Source organism: Pogonomyrmex barbatus, unplaced genomic scaffold, assembly GCF_055798465.1.
Source record: "Pogonomyrmex barbatus isolate J1 unplaced genomic scaffold, ASM5579846v1 scaffold11, whole genome shotgun sequence".
NCBI classification, from domain to species: Eukaryota; Metazoa; Arthropoda; class Insecta; order Hymenoptera; family Formicidae; genus Pogonomyrmex; species Pogonomyrmex barbatus.
The window spans coordinates 4431091-4455319 of NW_028297107.1; the positions used below are offsets into that span (position 1 = coordinate 4431091).

At 37.4% G+C, this 24229-nt stretch overlaps 1 protein-coding gene across 1 annotated transcript; it reads left to right on the forward strand.

Annotated features, from left to right (window-relative positions):
- The first annotated feature begins 2464 nt into the window (after positions 1-2464).
- On the forward strand, positions 2465-22705 carry Dh31 (diuretic hormone class 2). Its single transcript, XM_011636778.2, has 4 exons — positions 2465-2624; positions 18002-18093; positions 18929-19030; positions 19707-22705. Exons 2-4 carry the CDS (start codon positions 18002-18004, stop codon positions 19837-19839), a joined length of 327 nt encoding a protein of 108 aa, XP_011635080.1. The 5' UTR covers positions 2465-2624; the 3' UTR covers positions 19840-22705.
- Positions 22706-24229: the final 1524 nt, after the last annotated feature.

Consider the following 24229-nt stretch of genomic DNA (forward strand, 5'->3'; position numbering starts at 1 on the left):
CGGCGCCCTGAAAAGGGGCCGCACGATAAACGGTAATAATGCAGTTCTTGATACGACCGAGGGAAAAAGGGAAAATCGAGGGTGCTCCCACGTTTCGAGGATGAGACAGAGAGCGAGAACGACGAGGAAAAGAAGAAAGATGAGACGCGGGAATGCGAGAGATAAAAAAGGACGATGGCAGATATAATTATACTACCGCGCTCTTTGCCGTCGTGTACGCCAACATGTATTTTCGCTCTTTCAGCGTACGTGACATTTTCGATCTTTGAATGCGAAACAAATTTTTGTAAAACATTACCTTCTTAGTATAACGATTCACAACATCGAACATCAAAGATACGTCAATTAAATTTAAATCTGATTCGTGTCTCCGATAGCAAAAAACAATTTATAACATCGACGCCGAAAAATGTTTTGTAATACCGATAGCAAGGGATGATTTATATCGAGAAATTAAACGCCTACAGGGAAATCGCGCGAATTTATGCGAGTCCATCCGAAGCTTGAATAATATATAAATATTTGACTACATTTATATATTTTATTTCTATCGCGAATAATTTAGGAATAAATTTCAGTAAAAATTTCAGTACAAAGGCTTCTATTTTAAAATGATAAGGAGCTCTGCGACTCTTTTCGATAAAATATCGAATATATTTATATAGGGAGATTGTCCACGTTAGCGCGTATATAGTGTAAGAGTGGGCAACCCTCGAGACGCGAGTGGGAACAAACAGTGCTCGTTGTACCTGCGATAAATTGGATATTTCTTGGTGGATTCGCCATTACGAGAAACCGATTGTATTTGTGTACACCGGTCCTCCGCGGGTCTTGCTGCGCAAACAGCGACGGCAATCGACACCACGAATTGCGTATCACGATAATATATATTCTTTTTATTTATTTATTTATTTTTTTCTTTTTGAGAGTAGCTGCGAGTTTAGATCGATCATGGTGGCGGCTGGGAAATTGAATACATATTACCGCCATCATCAGTGTGCAAATGAAATTGAATATATCGTTGTGGTCATCAGTATGCAAATGACAGACGAGCGATTCAAATTGTATTAGCCATTAGTACAAATCGCTCCTATCTCATAGTAAACGACTAACTCGGCGTTCCGTAGTCAAAAAATATACATCGCGTTAAATCGCAAAAAAATATACATCGGAGATTCATTGCGAATTGAAATGTATGACGCGCGCTAGACTCAGTAGATTGATATAGATTTTGTTTCCGAACGTTCGCAAACGTTTGCGTCGGTATTAGTCAGAGACAGAAATTCGAACGGCTCGAGTTTTATATCGAAAATTGATGGCTCGAACGTGACTAATGACTGGTGGCTTGATATTTTTCTCTTAACCCGCTTTCGTTTCCATCCACTTTTTTCTTCTCGCGTTCGTCTTCTAAGCGAAGCGTTTGTCTAGTGACTCGCCTAATTTTACCGTCATTTTCTTACGCGACTGCGTAACGCGTTGCTAAACGATTTGGAATAATTTCGAATTCGGCTGCGAACACGCGTGACGCAATCCGCCCGGCTTTCGACGATCGCCGACATATCGAATTCGTCACATATCGATGCGCGGGCAGCAAGTTACATGCATAAATCAGACATATTTTGCGTGGCCAGCCGGAACCTACGATGCGATAACAGACGCGAGCGGATCAGAGAGGAAGAGCCGCATTTTGGCTTGCATTTCGATTGATTTGCATTTCTGGTATCCTATTTCTAAAGCGACCTCTAAAACTAATATCACTTAGAGATATTCAAAGGCAAACGATTGAAATTCGAAATCGCGATTTAACCGTTCTACCGTAGATGAAAGCCCGTGCCTCGCCGTAATCGTCGATTTTGAATTGCGTGCGTGCGTTCTGACGTTAGAATTATTATTTTGCAGAACAAATTCCAAATGATCGAAAGCGTGTAATTATCCAAAAATATTAAAAAAGAAAAAAATGTTAGGTCAGAGAGCCGCATTTGGAAAATATAATGATAAATTACGTATCACCGCTGTCGTTGTATACGTCGCGGCTTCTCTCTCCTGTGAACGAGAAATATCGAGTAGGTATTTTCAGTTCGTCGGACATAATGCGGATTGCGACAAAAATCGGCTGCACAATGGGATCCATTTGACGTTCCATCGGCGCTTTTTCGAATCTGCTACCAGTCAGCGTTGATAATCCATCAAGGAACGATGGATCCTCCTCGCGCGAAAGTTTTCAGGGGCAAGCACCTGTGGAATACACCTATATTCAGAAATCCCAGCGATAGCCTCGTCGCCAGTGGTGAGATTCGTGTTCGCACAAGATCGTAGGTGTCCGCCGTCGTCGGGGACAGAGGCAGGAACGCTGTGACCGAGGTATACGGGTACGTTTGATTGGACGAGAATGCTTTGGCGGCGAACCGACGGCGGGGTGGGAACCAACCCCCGTAGGTGGGGACGTGCATGGGGTGTGAGGGGGTGCGAGAGTCGCAAAGTCGCGCGGGCTTATATAAACGCGCGGCGGACAGTTCGCCTTCGCAGAGCTGTATCAACCGTCGCTGGACGACACACCACCATCCCCGTAGATTTTCTTCGGCAGGCCTGCTTCTGTCAGCTAGCTGACGTCAATCAGCGAAAAGGTAGGTGTCCATTTTTCCAATTTGCGTGATAATTTTCTCGGCATTTTAGAAAATCCTTAAGTTACAGATGTTTACATGTCGCAGATAGATTTTTTACAAAAAAATCTATTTTCTTGTGGAAAAAATCAAAATCTTGTGAAAATTTTTTATAAACTAAAAAATTTTTTATAAAATAAAAATATTGACTTGAAGAGTCAATAATTTTTTAATTAAGAACGATCGAAAATCTGATAGTTGCAGAAAATAATTTATCTTTCTCTTTAAAAATAAATATATAAAATATGATTCTAATATATCTTTGTAAAAATTGAAATAGATAATAAAATCTCATCTCTTTTTTTAATTTTAAATTTATTTTAGTCAAGATTTAGTTTGTGGAGTTAAAAAAGGTACCTAAAATTAGTTCCGCAACAATACACTATTGGCAATAGCAATCTTTCAAATCGGATGATAAGTTACATTCGCATAATGCTACATACTCTATAGTTAGAGAAGTAACTTTGCACTTGCGATTATACAGTAGTAAATTCTAGCGCTGCATCTCCCTCAGTAGTAAAACCCTGCACTACAACAGACAGTAGTAAGTCTCTGCGCTACATCGGACATTAATAACTTCCCGTACTGACTGTTTGTCAGTCGGGAAACATTATTGCATATTATTTGGAGAATTTCTGTGCGTTTTGCAGTATAAATTGTATAATTTGCGAGTATATTATTACTTTTGAAATTGACATTAAGCAAACTCTATCCGATGCGCATAGAGGAAAATTGATACATGTTTTTGTTAAAGAATGCAGAATTTAAATAAAATTTTACAAAAATAAAGTGAGATATTTTATAAAATATAATAATTGTCATATAGATGGTTTCAAATACAAACAAAATAATATTGATATCGATTAAAGAAAACATTATATTATTCTTTTATTAATTTGAAGAGAATATTGTTTGCTTTGTTAGCAATAAGAAATAAACACTTTGTCTTATAATGACAAATAAAAAAATATATCTCGCGAAAAGAGAGAAAAAAAGAAAATATATTGATTGCTACTCTTGATACGCGAGGAGAAAAATACTTCTGAGTAATATACAAAAGTAATGGAGCAAGATGCAAAATAAAGATTTCACGAAGAAATTATTTAGGTTAAATAAACATCATGTGATGGTTCGCACGGAATTCTAAAAAGTTAGTCTTATAAATCCGTTGAAATGTAAGGAATTGTTTATCTAAAAGCCCTCGGGTGCTGGTCGAAAAAATGAAATGAGATGATATGAGAAGAAAAGACTCATTTTAATTAAAGTATCAAGTAGCCAAACCAATCCATAAGGAGTTTTTATAAATTGCATCATTATAATAATGCATGATTAATAATGCATAAATAATAATTAATAATAAAAGTTTATTATTTGTTCCTAAAACTTAAATAGACTTTTTCCCTTTAGGGAGATAAAAATTTATCGGAAAATTTTATTATCATTTAATACAAAATTTTAAATAATTTATATAAATTTCCAAGTTGCCAGACCTTCCATGAAATTTCCTAAAGAAAGAAGTAATTTAAAATTTAAAATTCATGAAGAAAATTCTTATCACAAAATTCCGAATAGCGTATGTTGGCACTTTATATTAACGCATAAAATTCAAGCTAGACGAGTATAGACGGCGCGCATTTTCGCCGCAAAATATCCATCGTCACCAACGGTCATTCCATCCCCATAACGAAGCGTGATCGCGGTCGAAAGGGCACGCAACACGCGTAGCTTGTAACAGCAAAAGGATTAATTGTTGACAGATAAAGCACCTAATGAGGCGCGTGCACCGCAATAACCAATCGTGATTCCCGGAATGCTATTGCCAGCAGGCGAAAAGAAAAACCGACGCATATTTCGACACAAAACACAAAACCGCAGCGAATGCATTATCATAATTTGCAATCGATTAATATCTAATTACAGCCACCGGACGTAATTGCGAGCGAGCGTGGAATTACATGCGTGGCAGGATTATTCTGCGATGCGGATCCTCGCTATTTCCTCTTCAATTGTTACGATCGATTAATAAGGCCAATTAATCAATCAAAATCTGCTTGAGTCGTAGAATTACGAGTTTAAAAAATAGCCACACTGAAAACAGCAAGCTTTTTAACAAGCAACCTGCCAGTGAATAATTGAAAAAATTATTTGGAATGGAAAAATAATTTATAAATTCATTTATATTTAAGTACATTTATTTACAAATTCATCGATTTAATTTTGTAAAAGTGAAAACAGATTCGTACGAAAATGCGTATTTTCATGCGTATTTCCAATAAAAACTTGTTGGTACGCAACTTTACGCGTTTTCATCCGAAACTTTTTACGAGTACGTGATACGAAAAGCATTAATGTTCCTTCCGCCAATTGAAAAATCGTTTCATCGGCGATAAGAGAAAGAAATAGAAAAATTTTGCTATTTTGTCTTCTGAAAGCTTGAGCTATTCGGTGCAAATCAATTAACCGTTTAACGCATTTCATACTTTGCATTTCTATAATCTTTTTTTATTTCGAGAAAAATCTAAATTTTTCAAGAGATTTTCTACAGATACGAAAAATTTTTTGAACTTGAGAAGTTTTTTCAACTTGAGAATATTAATAAACAATATACAAATACGCACCGAGACACAGGCACATACACTCACATCGTTTAAAAAAAAGGTTTCCTTTATATCCTTAAATCGTATATCGATCCATTTATAATATTTTTAATATATATAATGTATATAATATTTAACAGTATTATTATATATCTATTAATTAGAGTAACTAAATGAAAATAAAATCGAAAGAGAAGATGAGCTTGTGGTGGAAGATGAAACCGAAAAGTCAAATTTTACAGCGATAACTGTTATAATCGATGATCAAATATTTACGCACAATGGTTCGCGCGCGGCGATGTGAGTAAATATTTTACGATTGACTTTAGATAGAGACTGTTCGCTGTATTTACGAAACGATTAACGACGATGGTCAACGGCGCGCTCGGAGTGTTACGGCGCCGGGCCGCGCCGCCAGGAAATTGTTGAACGAAAGGATTGGCTCCAGGATTAGCGGTAAAAAAACAGTGTCGTCTCAGCACACTTTTGCTGACGTTTAACTAATGAGAAATGAAAAAGCCAGCTTACAGTTAATTGCTTTTTACAGGTAAAAATGACGATATGTCTTTCGGTAAATATATTTTTTTATGATTTTAATTACTTATTGATTTTAATACAATTTCCGTATTATTTTAATAACTGAAATATGAAATATGAGAAAAAAGGAAGAGAGAGAGAAGAGAAAAATTATTATTACAGAAAAAGATCATTAAAAGTACAAATAATGGAATGTTTCAGTGAAAAAAAGATTTATCGTTAAAAGTAATAATATCAAGAGGATAATAAATGCAATTTAAATAAATGGAAAATGGAAATATGTTCTTAAAATATGTGTTAAATGTGGTTAGTAAGCGGGATATGGAATGATGTAGTGGACGCGCCAGTCGTTTCTATTCTTATGTTCGAACGAGATGATGCTCTTTTGGAATAGCGGCATTTGTATAAACTGTCGGAAAGCAAATTGCGCTCTGCATACAGAACGCGCGACAGGACGCGGCGAGTAATGTCATTTTGCAACGATACCTCCGTGAGTTTGGTATGAATGGACTCTTGATGGTAGCAAGTTCTACCTGTAACCGGAACACGTTTTAACTTTCACGCTCGACGATATGAAAGCGGGCGAGAGGATATATATCTCCCTACGAGCGCGATACATCTCTCGTCGGTGATAAACTGTTTAAAGTATTTACCCTCCCGGTGTCTGTGCATATACACAGGGAAAATATGTATTCCATATTCATTTCAAAATTTGCACAATTTTAAACGCGCTCATGCGCGTTTAAATAAGCGCGGCATAGAGTGTCGTTGATTTACAAAATACGTTAATTTAATTTTCCGCGCCGCGCTTTTCCGAGCGACATTATGGGACGGGATGTACTTTATATGAGGAACTTTGGGAAAATATTCGTCAACGAATTCTATGAAATCGATGAAAAGCTCACGGCAACATTTTCGTTTTAATTACAATTAAAATTTTATATATTCTTTCACATGTGAATTAATAACGTTTTTATTTGATGTTAGATGACAAAGGAAAAAAAAAAATTAAAATAAAAATTATTTATTAGTAAAACGGAATGTAATAGAAAGTTATAATCGATTATTTTATAAATCTGCAAGTGTGCAAAAGGAAACGGTCATTGTTTAATAAATAAGTGGATTATTATGATAATTTTATTTTCCAATGTGCCAGCAATAATTGAACATTAAAAGAAAAGAAGTTTTTAAATAGTTTCTCATACTCGGATCTTTACATCGGACTAACTCCTTTAACTACTTGTGCAGTCAGATGCAGGCAAACTAGCTTTACCATAACGAAAATTCTCGCGAGAGCTAAGCATTTGGAGCGCAAGCCACCTGGCACGGAGTATCATTGATTTATAGGTAAACTCGGCTGTCTTTTATTGCGATCGTAGAAATTCCAATGGACTGAAAAGTAGTAGCTTTTAATATTAGCGCGAAACGGCAGGGTAAGACCCGAGGTAACCTCGGTAAGAGCCGAGAACATAACCGATTTAATGGCGACGATGTTTCTCCTGCAACCATCGCCGGTGCCTATCATTTCTCGAATTGCCTCACGCGCCTTTGTCTATAAATTTTTTTCATTATAAACATTATAAACATTATAATTTCTCCTCAATGCAAATTTTATTAAATATCCCCGCGATATTTTCATACCCCTGTAATTAATTTGCAAATTAAAATAAATCGTAAACTTTTTCATTAAAGTTACGGAAAAAAAATTTTTGTGGGGGCCTCTAATAAATGAAAACTGTTGCCATAAAGTGAACATTCTATAAAACATAATGTCACGTGACGCGACAAGAGTTTTCGGGACATGAGAGTCAAAGTTGCCGAAATACGTCATCTTCCCAAGAAAAACACTATCGAGATATTGTTTCCATAAAATAAACACAGAGACTAGTTTGTCTTCTTGATCGAAAAGATACGGCAGCCTCTTAATAATAGAGGTTCGAAGCGGTGAAAGCCGAGGCTTACGCGTACGGTGAAAAATAACGGGCCTGGCACATTCGGTTTATTTCTACGAGAACAAATATACTCGCAATTCAATGGCTTTTGTGTTACAATGGCTTTTGATCATTTTTACAAAAAAGCGCACATGTGTCCGTAACGTAAAAGTTACAATCCAATACAGAGAAATAAATTAATTGCTTTCATAGTGCTGTTAATATTTCTTGTTTTGTTTTGTATGGCAAAATAATCGACAAAAGGGTCGTTAAATAAACATAACAGTACAATATAAACGAATATATTATCACGATCAGATTTAATAGATGTTCAATTTTTAATATATTTCGAAATTAATACGCGAATTCATCCAATTATCGGCACCGAGATCGCTTTTTTTTTTTTTTTGTTAAGTAAAGGCGCGATTCCAATGCGATAAATGATTGCGGATAAAGTCTTGTTTATCAGCATTAATAAAATGGTAATGCCGCCACTGACGGTAATGATTACGGAAATGTTTGAAATTGCGTGCTACCGTAATTACGGAGCGGAAAGGAAAATTGGATAATTAAGTATGATTGAACATGCGGAAAGCAAATTCTGTGGCACGATCAACAATTTTGCAAACTGTAACGCACTTTATACTTATAATTAATTAAAATCTAAAACTGTAAAACATTATGAAAAGGAACAAACGCGAAAAATATCTTCGAATAAGCTACGGATATATCACGGATATATCTTAGACAAACATAGCGAATAAATCATTTTTATTACATTCTTGAGGAGATTTCAACCGATGGAATTTTTCATGTAACCGCCACATGCCACACCAACGTACAACGTATTAAAAATGCATTACTAAATCCTGATATGGATGTATGCGCTTGCAAACCAAGATATACATACAGTCGATGTATTTCATTTTTCAAAGGATTCTCTTTCACCTGTCTCAAAACACGAAGTAAACAATACGTGATAAAACAAAATCGTGACGTATGCGTATAATAAAAACTAAATTTCTAGAAAAATTGTGTTTGGTATTGGAATTGTTTCGTTTCTTATATACAGTTCAGATGACAAAACGTACGTGCCGTTTATTTATTTATTTTCAAACCTGAATACTGAATTCAGCCGAATCAATTCTGTGTTTACTTAAAAAGTCGTTAGCTACATCTAGCACCGACAGCTCCGATGGGACCAATCCTACGGTCCGATCCAGGAGCTCGCAATTTTGTTATAAAACCCGTAAAATTGTGTACATATCACGGTATACGCCATACTCGGCTTTACGTTCACATCTGCGCGCACCATATATACATTCAGTATGCCAAATCCCTCGAGCGCTTAAAGTTAGATCACCGCAAGATTACACCGAGAATGGTAATTTTCTCATGCAAGCTTTAGCTTTATCGTGACGTAATAACGTTATCACTTTGGCCGGTCAAATTTGTTTTATACGCGACGGAAATAATGTAAGGACAGTTATTTGTATTGTAATTAACTCTTCTCATAAACGATTCTCGTCTAGCATCCGAATAATTCGTTTATTCGAATTAAAAATGGAAGATCTTTTTATAATTTGATAATTTAATCGCCCGATGATTAATTTAGCCTTCGGCATCGAAACGATATTAATTCTTACGTTGACGTCTCTTAAAACTGTCGTCACTGCAAAACGAGGATTGTTTAATTAGCTGTCGAAGTTTTCTCATGATTAACCATCATGATGAATTAATTTAATTTGCGCGCGATGGATCTTCCAGCGATGGATTTCGATCAACCGTCATGTACGAGCGACGGCTAATATATAAACGTCGGGAGGACGATACATCATTCCGAGAAGGACATCCGCGATGAGAACTCGACTAAGTCATGCGTTCATTTTGCTGATTCGCCCTCTGTCTATCGTGAAATTTACTTTATGTCTAATTAGAAATCGAGGTCACTATAACAAATCATCAAGTATAATATTCATCAAGGTAAAATGTGATTCTTTATATATATTCTTTATATATAAAAGTAATTGAAAATCACTTTTCTTTTAATTTAGTTTAGTATCGTTACGTTACGCTTCAAATAAACGATCGAAAAATCTTTTCGTCTGAAAAGCTTTTCATTTGCTTTGATTTGCTATGATTTTTTATTGAGTTTTTCGCGCGTACAGCGAAATTTTATTTTAGCGATATCGCGGCGGACACTCGCTCGTCGTTCGCGCCGTGCAAATTTCTCAAAGCGACCGAAACCGCGGATAGACAACCACGATAACAATGGCAACAATGACGAGCGGGAGGAAAAAGGACTTTTCTGAAACAAAGCTCGCGCTTCATCCGCGACACTAGCAAAGCGAAGGGCTGACGAAATTCCACCACGTTGTGGAATTTCGCTGCCGCATGCGTGCATGAAATGCATTACGGGTCTCGGGTTAACAAGTTTACATGGATCTTTTAATCTCGCAATCTTTCAAGGAATTTTGTCGTCGTGTACCTTTCCTTTTTTTTCTCCCATTTCTTGAATATTTAATATGTAAAATATCGTATACTCTTTATATAATCTCTATTATATTTATCTCTATATAATTATTCTTAACTTTTCTTCTTTTAACGATGAACAACGAAACTTTATTTCAAGTAAGTACTCTTCTTGCCACGCACATTTGAACTATCTCCCAGAATAATATCTTTTCTAATGCAAATGCAAATATCGTACGAAAGATCAAAAATAACCGGGCGTGCACCGAGAAGGTCAAAAGAGAATCTCCAAGCCACCTACGTAAATTTTTTGAAATAATATTTGCGATTCTCGAGAGGAGAAACAGTGCTTGGTTATCGGACGTGCACTGAATCTTCGAGTGTTTCCCCAAGTTTACCTCCCTAAGTGGAGCACGAAGTCAAGCATTCTTAAGATTCATGTACCGTCGTGTAAATCGTGTATCGAGCAGGAAGTTACTTCCGCGTGGATATCGTAACAATAAGAAGTCAGATGTCGGTATCTCGAATTACAAAGTTTTGAAATGTTCTTTCGTCGAGACAGAACTGTGTCGAAATTAAGCTCGGGAACACAGCACGTACTGCCGTTTAAGCACGTGTCACGTGTACGATGGACCGTACCTCGTGAGAATAGACTTCACTGATTGAAGATAGAATTCTAGATGTTAAGGACAGACGAAAAGACGGAAGAGACAAATGAAGTACAGCCTTTAATTACATCTGCTATTTTAATTATCTCATTCACTTTTCCATTAAAGTCTGATAAACTTCCGATAAGACTTATATTGAATGTTCTAAGCGAAGATTAGAAATTTGTGTTCACAAGAATGCTATTCTTATCTTTGTTTCTTTAAAAAAAAAAATCTTTAAAAGGTTAATAAAATTTTAATTTCAGTTTATATATATTCGGGTGGGAGAAATATTTTTAAGCAATAACTTTAATTTTTTTTTTTTTAATTTCGAGGGTGGGAATTATTTCAAAATTATAACTTTAATTTTGAATCCCCAAACCTTTTCCGTGAATACGCCTATGACCCCCATATAAATTGCTTTATAACGATTAACTCAAGAAAGTTAGGAATGAGGGGTATAATTTTATTGCGCCGTCAAAATGTTAAAAGTGTGCGGTCATTAACTTGAATGGAAGGTACAGTAATGGAAACAGAGATTCACGATCGGCTGTGGAAAATATTTCCGGGCGAAGAATACTTCTTGCGAACCTTTTTGTCGGGATGACTCGGGAAATTTTTATATCACGCTGGAAAAGAGCGAGAACGATGAATCCGATTCATCAAACGAAATAACTCCCTCATATAAATAGTTGATATGAATAGTTGATTAATTCAGACGGTGGTTTTTGGAAAAGCTGATCTATTATTTACGGAAATCGCTACAGCTGTACCAATTCCATATAGCGGATAGCGGTAGGTACATTTATAAAATCTTAATATAATGTCGGCAGAATGCCCTATTATTATTAAAGGGTGTTAGAGAGTTACAGCAACTCGGCAATAAATTCCCGTTATCGCTTTAGCGCGCTTATCACACTTCGCAAACGCAATTGCGTAATGCGGCCAAATCGTGCGGCTGAATCAGTACTGAGTCAGTTGAGCAAGTCCGTGAAATACTAATCGTGACTTAAGAGCGTCAATTTCAAAGAGCAAGAAGAACATGTGTGTGCTAAAATTTCTCCAATTTGGGTGCGTGTTACGAGATGTGACTCTTTAAACAGTTTACGTTTCCTAGAAATTCAAATAACTTCCGCAAATCCCGCGTATCTTCTAAATCCCGCGCGTTACCGTCGAGGCAAAAATATGTACACATATGCCAGGGTTAAGACTACTTCATTAACCATGATAATCCCATAAAATCGAGATAAGCCGTAAACGCGGCCAGAATGGGATATCGAGGCGTTGCAACGCATTTCTCTCAGAATTTTTCCTAGAGATAACGTCTCTCCGATCAGGCAAATATTCCCCCATAAAGTCTCCATGCATTGCCCGCTCGCAATGCGTGGTCGTGTATTGACCGTTCACCCGCTCGTAAAATCAACGGTAAACTCGTTATCGGAGAAGCCCGAAGAAAGACGACAGATCCGTCTCGTGTCCATTCTTACGATCTTGCGAGACTCGCGTCGAGAATTTAATTTATTTCCCGATGACGTACGTGAATCAGCGAGAGACACGTAACGCGTAACGTATCATCCGTGGGTGCGGAAATCACGGAGGTTTGCGTACAAAAAATACGAGAGAATCTCGATTTAATGATATAAATTCTACGAATTTAAAATGAATCTAAAAGAGGTAATTTTGCAAAAATTAATCGCACGGTTGGAAAAATTAACTTGAATTTGATTGCGATCACCACGACAGTGAAAGCCAAAGATGTGTCAGAGCGTCGTGTGTATTTATTCGTCGGTCCACAAGAGCGATTATGCTAATGAGATTCGTTATCCGGCCACTGGATCCCACGTCCAGAGAGAGAGAGAGAGAGAGAGAGAGAGAGAGAAATGGCAACATGATTGTACAATCAACAATAATAACGCGCGGACATTTAATATAGCTAGTACTTTGTTAGGTCGTTAATTCGCGCATTTGTCGGACCGATTTGAATCTTTAAAATACAACGGCATATCACTTTGCGTAAATGATCACATCAAAGCTTCGCATAATAGAAATGATAAATGCGTATAATATGATGCATTATATACATACATAGGGCAATATTATTCTCTTGATATTATAATTAATCCGGACGATTGGTTCATTAAGTCAATTTACATATCCCAGTATTATATTGTAATTATTCTTATAATATGAAGTATTAATATTACAAAGTATTAATACGAAGGGAAGATAGAATGCCGACCTATTACTGCGTTTTATTTCGTCGAAAAATATGAGTTATGGTTTGATTTGTCGTTCCATATTTACTCGAGAAATCTATAGATTTCTCTTAGGGAATTATCACGTATGTTTGTTTATAGTTACAGAATTCCATGATGCTATTTTTCTTTTCCGGCAATTTCGAGCTTGGTAAATAACTGAGGGAATTTTACTGCAATTTTATTTTGTTGAAATAGCAAAATAATTTCATAATTTTTAGCGCGTTAAATAATGCCTGATATTTCTATGAGGGTATATCTATCGATAGGAACTCGATGGGAAGAGAGCAATTACTCTGAGATTACTCTACATAAGAGTATCATTTACGTCGAAAAACGCGTTTTGAGATTATAATTCTTTGGCGAGACGAGCTGATCAAACGGTCGCAATCTGCCGTCGTATTGGCTTGCGCTAATGCTCTTACAGCTCAATTTTTGCGAGATTAACCATGTCCGCCGGCGACAACGGGGCTTTCATATTGTGCGTCATCCCATTGTCTCGTAAATCGCGTCTCTGTTTTATTTTCGTATTCCTGGATGGCGAATACAGGGTAAATGCACCGCGCGCGCGATACACCGTCGCGATAACTGCAGAATGCATTTAAATGCATCTACAATGTCGGCAAAGTTGCGACAACGGACAATGTATTGCGGAATCGGCCTCGGTTGCATTAGTTGCCACTTTATCGCGCGTATGGAAACATTTCATTGAAAAAGACACAGCTGACGCATGCATCGGCGAAAGTTTCCGTCTCGGATCTGCTAACGGCGCGACTTTTCCCATAGCTTTTTTGAAGGAAATTTCATTAAGTTTCGCAGATTACAAGTAAAATATTTTTTATCGTTTTTTTTTTTAAATTTAAATTAAAAATATTTTTTTCTTGAAGCGTATTTTATGATACTGATGATAAATTGTACAGAAGCAATATAAATTGAAATAATTCGTGTTTCTAAAAAAAAAAATGTAAAAATATGATTGACTTGCAGGTAAAAGACAAATGTGTATTATGAAAGATTTTTTATTTAATTTATAATTAAACTATAATCATACGAGATGGCGTTCCAAAGTGACTGCACATTAGCTTTCATATGATCAGCTGAAACTGTCCAATATCGCTCAGAATTCTATAAATATCGCCTGGAATAATGTTTGCGATAAGCGATTGGCGTTCATTCGGATTTAATCATGCGTAGCTCTTATCATCATGCGTGCGTGGATTTTGTCATTCGCCACGATCACATACGATATAATAAAGAAGGAATCGTTGATTATCGGTGTCAATATCGTTTGTCAAACAAACACAATCGAGAACAATAGAATCCACCTAAGAAAGTAGAATATTTTCGTAGCTGAATATAAAATTCATTCCTGTTACCACGGCACATATTTCATAGCCGAGAAATGAACATTTAATAACTTGAAATTAATGCAAAATGATAAATTAAAAAAATGAGATAATTGAATTGTGATATAATTGCGCAGTCACATTTCGTGGAATCGAGATTCCTTTTTTTTTCTCTATTATTGCCTCATTACTTGAGAAACAATATTTTTTTTATTTGTTATATCATAACGAGACAGCTTCTAATATATATTATATAACGTTGTTATAAATAAAAAAAAAGTAATAAAGAGAAAGAACGGCGAAAAGAATAACAAGATTGAGTTTTTGCTAATGAAAATCCAATTAGTAAAGAAACACGTCTCTCGGTATCTCTTTGTAATTTTATGATATTTATGAGAGATATACATCGAGATTGATTCATATCATTCTTAAGGGCGAGCAAATATTTTTCGGCGTGTGGCCACTTTGCTCCGTAGACAAACGGAAAGTAAAAGCTCTTCAGCCCCGTAAAGACGGAGGTAAGAGAGAGAGAGACCATGGGGACCGCGAGGCTAAACGATCGACACAGCTACAGTTTTCTGGATCGAAACTCGATTATCGCATTATTAGATTCACCGCGGTTACGACGGCACTACCGGGGACAATTATCGGGAACGTATTTTCTAGGAAAATAAATTTTTACATCGCGGACTAACGACGTTAACCGCGGCGGTATTCTTAGCATAACCTTACGTTGCCACATGGTTTTCCCTCCTTTTTTTTCTAGATATGATTTGATTTATCCCGCCCACCTCGTTCGGCGAAGGGTTATGCTTAAGTAAGTCGGGGATGCGATAAATTCGACGAAATGACGTAGATTTATAGCGGCTTCTTCCGGGCACAGTAAAGCGAAGACGACGGCGCCAGAGTCGTCTAATCCGCATTAATGGCGACCGGGGAAAATTAAACGCGAACTTTACGTATTCTCGGAACGTTAACTCTATATGTCTTCTTGTCTTTTGTTTACTTTCAATGTTATAGATATGGAATTAAACCGTGAAAGTGATAATGGACCATTTAATAGACATTACGAGTGGGAATGACTTGAAAAACCATATAGTTCGAGAAATATAGAGATTTATGTTGCCAGTGGACAAACAAGAGCAGCTTTCAAAAGCTTCTCAAATGATTTTATGTGTGTGTGTGTGTGTGTGTGTGTGTGTGTGTGTGTGTGTGTGTGTGTGTGTGTGTGTGTGTGTGTGTGTGTATGTGCGCATGTACGAGGATATGTGTATATAAAATTATTACTATTATTAAAAATATTAATTTAATATATAGAGATTATTTATATTTCTATCTATAAATTTTAATAAATGTTTTATGCAAAATATTAAACAAAACAAATTTAAAAAGAAAATAAAAATTATGAATTTCGCATTTTATTTATGTACTTTATTGTAATAGGTAATTAAAATGTGTAATATAATAACTCGAATTTGGTATTGTGAAAAAGAAATATAGCGTTCCATGACACAGAATCATAAACGTGTGATCTTTCACGGGCGAAAATAAATACATGGATATATATAGAACACCAGCCTGTGGCCATCAATTATTTCGAACTGCGAATCCAATTATCCACCTATACCATAAGGCACTATTCAAAGAGAGAGTTGTAATTATACCGCAATAAAATGCTGATTGAATAAACTCCAAAAAGAGAAAAAAAAAGCGACCTGCAAAAATCCGTAGAGATAAAGAAGACAGAATAGAAACTACAGATATAATTTCTTAACGACTACAAATCAGGTTTGGTTTAGCGGATTTAAAGACGTTATACCGTACGGAACTGCTTTAATATAGTTAATATTAAAGCAATATATTTAAGTATATTACAAATATATTTATATTATTCAAAGTCTCTCACAAAATTAAATTTATGCATTAGTTACCAACTCGTATTCTTCAACTCGTATTCGATTCTCTTAAATCTCGCCTAAGTCTTCCGTCGCTGATAATCAACCAGTGTAAAATATTATTACAGATATTCCGCGTCATTAGACTAAAGATTCCACTTGGAGCTCATGCGGCAATTCCAAAGCCTCCGCTGCAACGTTAGCCGCTACGTTGAGGGGGGCGCGCTGTTAAACTGCAGAACGAGAAAGCTGCCTTCACCCATATACGTTATCATCGAATAGCGGACGTTCTTCATGGGTCGCGAGTTGAATAGTTTGTTAACCGAGAAACGCGCCAACTTTTCTCCATATTCCGGAGGGGCCATTGTTTCGTCTCTCGCGCTTTCAACCACCTCCGCGGTCTCACTCCCTTTTCACGTTACTTGGCGTTTCATTTAACGGCGAACTTTCCACGTCTTGAAAGATACTTGGAAAGATACGAGCCGCCCACGGCGGTTTCGGAAACAATATTCACGTTGCACAGATAAATGTAAGACAACAGCTGATCGCTTAACCGCACTTGTCGAATTAATTGCGACGCGAAATTTGCGAATCTCATTCTCGAAACCCGTACGGATGAGCTTTCTTTGAGATAGAAATTGCCTCTCTAATAGCCAATCTTTGCGGCAGTTATTTGGTAACTCGTAACACTAGTTTCAGGTTTATGAAACAAATATTTTAAACTAAAAATCGAACGATGGCTGAGAGAAAAAATAAAGCATAGTTTTGATAAAATATGTGATATTACCACTTTCTATCTTATCCATTTCCTATTCTATCTTATCGAAATATAGAAACATGTAAATAACTATTGATAAAGCTGCAGTTGTCTCAAGTAAAAACTTCAAATAATTTTCACGTGGCATTTCACTTGCGTGCTCTTTTGTCAGTCACCGCCACAATTATTGCATATTCGCGCAAAACTCATGCTTGAATTTTGCTCCGCCGAATTAGAATACCACGTGCATTTCGAGACAGCTGTTTGCTGCTCAACCCGGTTGCGGTAGTGTATAAGGTGGTAGACGAGATTGTTCGCAATCAGGAACGTTTCTCTCCCGCGGTTTGCCACCCTTTAATCCGCAGATGTATGCACGGCGAAACGTATCCATTGGACATCGTCGTATTTTCCATTAAACGATGCTGGAGCCCAATAGTAGAACGAAGGGACGGTGAATATTACAGGATTATGTATTACAAAGGGACACGTGTGTGTGTGTGTGTGTGTGTGTGTGTGTGTGTGTGTGTGTGTGTGTGTGTGTGTGTGTGTGTGTGTGTGTGTGTGTGTGTGTGTGTGTGTGTGTGTGTGTGTGTGTGTGTGTGTGTGTGTGTGTGTGTGTGTGTGTGTGTGTGTGTATGGACACGTCGCTTTGTATTTACCCGTCTTAATCTCATTTGCCGTGTTTTAACGCTAGATGCAATCTGAGATGCCCGGCTGTATGCAGCAATGTAGGAATTCAAATCTCCGGACGAGATTCGCATACAGCGAGATTCATATATAAATGCACGTCATCGTTCTGAACTTATTATACCGAGTGCTTAAGTCACCTCAGTCAAAAATATTGCGTCTATATGATATAATGTGTAAATTATCATTACGAGCAAATACGATTGAATTGCTTCAGATGCAGCCCAAGATGACCGTCTTGTGCACGCTACTGACGTTCGTAGTCATCGTCGCAGCTTCGAGTCTCACAGCCGACGCAATACCGCATAGGTAAATTTTATTTTAGTAGTTTTAATTAATTTAGTATTTTATGGACGACAAGTCAAAACGAAAAAGCGTGGAACACATTGATGAATATTAATGAAGTATTAAAAAAAATTAATAAAATACCATGCATCGAGTTTTATGCATAAAATATTCGCGAGCTTTTTCCTTTTCTTTTCTCCTTTTGAAAAAAATATTTATATTTACAAATAATCTTGTATAATTTATATTATACGAGAAGGATTTATTTTTATTTTTGGAAAAGGACGAACGCTACGAGTAAACTTTTTAATTAGCGGGCCGTTGGCTTTATCACTCGAATCCAGCGATATATGTGGAATAAATTTTTTAAATAAATCCATAGAATCAATGCAAATCGCAATTGCCCCGAGAGCGTATTTACAATTAAATGAATATATTGGACGAGAACCAGAAGTGCATCTGTTCGAACAGTTTAACCCAGTTCCCGTTGAATGACACATCAGCCGATAGAAAAGACCATCCTGTGTGCTAACTGAAAGTGACTCGCTAAACGACGTTTCCTACAATCGTGACGGATAATTTCGAATTGCATTCAGGCATATTTTTCAGGCGTTAACGCCATTCCTATATTATATTTCGTTCATATTTTTATTATTCGCACGTTATTTATTTCAATTTCTAGAATTCCTTCCTTACGAAAAAAAAAAAAAAAAAAAAAAATAGAAATTTTACGAATATCATAAATTTTAATTGTTTTTTTTTTTTTAAATTAAATTTATACTTCTTATCTCGCAAAATTCGATGCTTGTTGTTACATACGGATCTTACAATTATAGTAATCGATTTCGATTTTGCGCAGCCATGAAAGTTATTGGGATCAGCAAGACGACATAGATCGAGACGAGTTCCTAGAGATACTCTCTCGTCTTAGTCGCACCATGAACCGCCCTGAGATGGAAAAGTAAGCATTATTATAATCTTCTTGACGTCATTTATATTAGATGCTGCTTGGCATAAGATATTAATTTTGTTATAACATAATTATGCTTATATGTAATATTTATTGCTTTTGTCGATGATGCGATTGATTTTTAAGAAAACTTATTAAAGACATTAAGCAATAAGATTTAGACCTCAAAATAAACTTTGATATGACAGAAAATATTCGGAACGAATTTTGAAACTTGTTCCTCCTCTAGATGCTTCGGACGGTGTATATTCAAAGTGTTATTTTTCTGCTGTTATTTCTTCCGTGTTCGCTACTCTCCCCGCAGCGACTCTCTTATTTGCCTTTAATTCCACCAGTTATAAATGGATCATTCATTTTAGGAAGGGCTTTATTTTAAAAATATCGATAATGGATTTTCAATGTACGTGTCCTTTTTTACATCGGCACACATTTCGTATATAGAAGAGAGAGCTTCGTTCCAATCAATTGACACAAGAGCCGAGAAGAGAAGTTCGACGGAATCGAATGTCTGACTTCTTCTTCGAACGTAGCCACAATGCTACTTGGCTTTTTGCTACGCCTCTCGAAGGAACGAAGCGTTTCTCGGGGCGCGAGGCCCTTTCTAGGATGAATGAGTCCGAAATGAATCCGATAACATGATAAACCGTTTCGATCCGTACGTCCGCAGTACCAAACGAGGATTGGATCTGGGTCTCAATCGTGGCTTCAGCGGTTCCCAAGCTGCGAAACACCTGATGGGGCTCGCGGCGGCGAACTACGCCGGCGGTCCCGGACGGAGGCGTCGCTCGGAACAGGCGTAGATCGCTCACAAACGATCGCTGATGCAGAGAGATATTGAACTATACAACTCGTAATAATGCCACTCCCGACTCGATCCTTCCACTTTGTCTCTACCTCGAGCTTGAACCAGCACGATCTCAAAATCGTCCGTTGCCAGTGGCGTGACTAAGTGCACTCGGGCCATTAATTGCTCCTCCGTCCCCTCCCCCTTCCCCCGTCTCCCCTTAATCCAAATAATCCTATATAGAGTGTGTATAGACGTATACACTTTCAGCAAAGCGCAAATAGTATAAGTTCCTTATCAATCAAAAATTACGATTATAGATATAATTAAAATTGACTAAGTATTTAATCGATCTTCTATTCTTCCCCACTTTCTCCTCCCCTCCGCCCTTTGCTCCTTGAACTTTGCACATTCCTTCTTCTTCTAGTTACACCACTGGCATTTCGCCACTGCGTTGCTAAATTACTTCTTGTTTCGTAGAAGCGAATGCAATAATGTTGCCTTTGGCGGAAGCGCTTTTATCTAAAATGAATTTGAAGTAAAAATACTTATACATCTTTTAAATCGTATAATGGATACAAATTGCGCCATTAAATAAACCATTTATGTTTTATATCAATTCAATCTAAATACGAATCACGATTCAATTAAAAATTGATTAATAATAAATAACAAATTTTCTCGAAAATTTTGATTGAATTTACTCGTATATTAATATCAAGATCTGTTTACAATGATTTTGTCAATTAATTTTAGATAAACAAGGACAGATAGCCCGGTCCGTTCTCATGAAATATTTCCTCCCTCGCCCATCTTTCCCTCTTCACGCGGAAAAACAGGAAGGTACCGGCAGGAAGCATTCTCGCCAGGTATCGTTATTGCGTTTTGTTTTCGTCCGCTATATTTATTTGTTACGCGTGAGCCGCGTACGGATTAGCAACTTTATTCGTGCCGCAAGAGAAATGAAGTGAATAGACGTAGCATTTCGCTGATCCAACAAGAGGGCTCCTTCGAGTCGCGCCTCCGCGAATCGATGACGCTCCACTTCCGGGCTGCATTTATTCTAGTCATTACTGTCTGCAATTGAAATCACACACCGCGACGAGTTCCCCCGAGCGAACTCCGCGCGGAGAGAGAGAGAGAGAGAGAGAGAGAGAGAGAGAAAAATTTCCCTTAATCCTTTATGCGCGCGGAATAATTTTTCTCCCGTGCTTTCTCGAACGCCCCGCTTCGTTAAACTTTTCATACCGAACGACGTATTGTGTGATGGCTCGCATCCCTTCGTCTCTCGCTCTGCTCCCCCCTTCTTCGATATTCTAGTAACTCTTGTAAAAAAAAAAGAAGACGAAGAAGAAGACTCGTTGTACTTACTATGATAATCATAATCGGTGTTGCGTTCGTTAGGTCAGGTGTTCTCAAACTTCGTTCGCGTTGACGGTAACACAAGTACGCGTTGTATGCAAATTTCTCGTCGGCAAACCCGATTCGAATCGATCGGCTCGAGTTACGTAAGAAACTACTTTACATCGTAGCAGCTTCGGACAATCGTGGCGTTTCTTTCTTTCTTATCATTTTATGCGCATCGAGTGAGCGTTTTCACCAACATTTCGGTAATGTCGCGCGAAACGATTTGAGGACCCTGTTACTTAGGTCACTTTGTTTTACTAGCCTCCAACGTCTATCTACGACTACGCAGCACGAACACGCGGCACGTGCACTGGATGCATACGCCGTGCGCTTGCATAAAACAAAATCATGTGAGAACGTAGAGGTAGTAAAACTTCGTCCTTTTTCCGTGTTATAGACTATCTTAGATTTAGTCCGTAGGTCAGGAGTGCGCAAAAGGAAATGTCCGACTTACTTTTCAGAATACGAAGAATACGGGAGAAAAAGAGCTCGACATTGCTTGCCTGCGACATTTCGACACGTTATACGGCGAGAAAACAAATGAATATCAACATGTGAATGAATATCAAAACAAATGAATATCAAATGTGAATTTTCAAATTCAATTGATTCGACCGTTTCAATTAAGTTTCAATTAAGTTTCCGGTGAATTAATCGAGATATCGAGAGCGTTTGTTTCTGTGCGGAGCGAGCATGCGTGTAGTAAATACGCTAATAGATTTCTATGATCCCGAATGCTGCGAACGTGTATAATAGAATTTGTATCTTTATTTTAGAGCCGAAAATGCGATCTATTTTGACATTTGGCTTGTGCACTCCTGTCAACAGGTGGTAACCAAAGCGCACAGCAAGTGTCGATAATGATTCCATTAATCGCACTCGATGATAATAACGCGAATATAATTTGGAAAGTTTGGAGCAACTATTCGATAAGCCAGATATAAACCGCTCGAAAATCTGATATTATATTTCCTTGCGAAGATCAACGATACAGAGCTATATTGTCCTAAAAATACAGCAATATTCAATGTAGACTATAATCATTCTAATATTTATCTCAGTCATCTGTCGAGTCAAAAAGTATATTAATATGTAACTTTACATTAATGTTCTTAATAATCTATAAAATAACGCTAATTAAATATTAATTACCAGCTGCAAAAGTGGATCATAATGCTTATCGTATATTTCTATTACTATTATGTAACTTAATTCCTGTTGCTCCAATATCTAACGTAATGTAACAATCGTGCGTTCGATCGACATTTCGCGAATAAATTACCTAGCATTTCAGGAAATAAATATATGTCCCCCGGACGAAGCGATTTGTTCCCTTAATCGCAAAATCCCGTTTGGTTATCACCGATACCCAGAGCGAAGCGCGTGAAGTCGACCTGCGTTATTTCTGTGTATTATAAAGAGATTTATTGCGCCTCTAGTAAAAACTGATCGTAAATAAAAGTTACTTTAACCCAGCCATGCGCGCATATTTATTCTGACGACACGTCTCTTTGCATATCCAATATGAGATACAACTTACCGTTGTATATTTCATTTATATATTATTTTAGAATAGACTACGACATGAACAAACATATCACATTTTTTACAATAAATTATTACATTCTCTGAGAACTCATTTAAATTCATTGTTTGAATAAATTTCTTGGACAAAACTGGTTAAAGGTTTTAAAATAAATTATTAATATTAATATTTCTAACTGAAAAAAATGTAATGTCATATTCTATTTGTACGAAGTCTATATATAACTATGTAATTATAATTGAGTCGCTATTTAACTGTCAATTAATAACTCACACATATCGTTAGCGTGACTATATTTTTATTATATTCAATGCTATTTATTATTTTGAAAAATTAGTTGCAATCATTTAAATTTCATACATGTAACTGCCAGTATTGCTTTATTCTCTCTCAGTGTAGGATATCCCAAGAGTTATTTAACATCTGGTCATCTGTATTCTGTCGTGGAGCTATTAGCGGTATCAAGTTTTTATCAGCGCTGTAACTGAGAGATAAAGGTCGTCGAGAGGCCATTAAAGCCATTAACGATATCACTTGATCAAACTGGGAGCAAAGATGTTGCACAGCTATCGAACGAGATCGCGTTTTAAACGGAACGCGAAAAAAGAACTGCGACGCGTGCAATCGACCTTAGACCACCGAGTGCAATGCCAAGTGGAATGCCAGATGCGCGTTTCATTCAGCTGGATTTACGTAAGTATGACACAGGAGAATGCGCGACACGCGCACGTATGCACAGCCATCCATCGCGCCTGTCGAGTCGCGCTGTCGTGCACAACGCGCAAAACGTGCTCCGAAGGAGAGAAACGTGAACGCGCGTCGCGATCGCGATTTTCGTCTCACGGCAAAATCACGTGTGATAACACGTTATTATCAGATTCGTGACCGCGAGTCCGATCGACACCGGCGCGCGTTGCCGAGATTGCGAGTCGCGCGCCGAAGCGGTCGCATCCGCGATCTCGCCTCGCACGCACGTCACGCATCTTGCGTCTCTCCCCTCTGCTCTGCGCACTTCGGAAAGTACGCGACGAGGATACCGTATGACGTGCTCCAGCAGTCGCGGGCAGTGCCGTATCGCGTCTCGTGGACCTTGGAGAATCTTGGCGAGCACGGATTCATATCGAGCGGCATTTCGCATCGTGCGTAAACAGAGGTAAACTTTGCCGAGGCGTAGCGGATAATTGAGAAGTCTTTAACAGGCGCAACATACACGCGTTTCTCTTATCTGACTGATATAAAGAGTACTTTTCGTAGAAATACATAGTATTAGAGACGAGCGGACGTTAATTGAGAACTCGGTGAATCATTTGTTTGCGTAGCCGGAGAAGCCAACCACTATGACCTTTTACGAAAATAAGGAAAGTTATTTTTAGTTGAGCACTTGTTTGATTTAAGAAAATCTCATATTTCTTTTTAAATATGAGATTAATTATTGGAAAAGAATAAAGCTTCT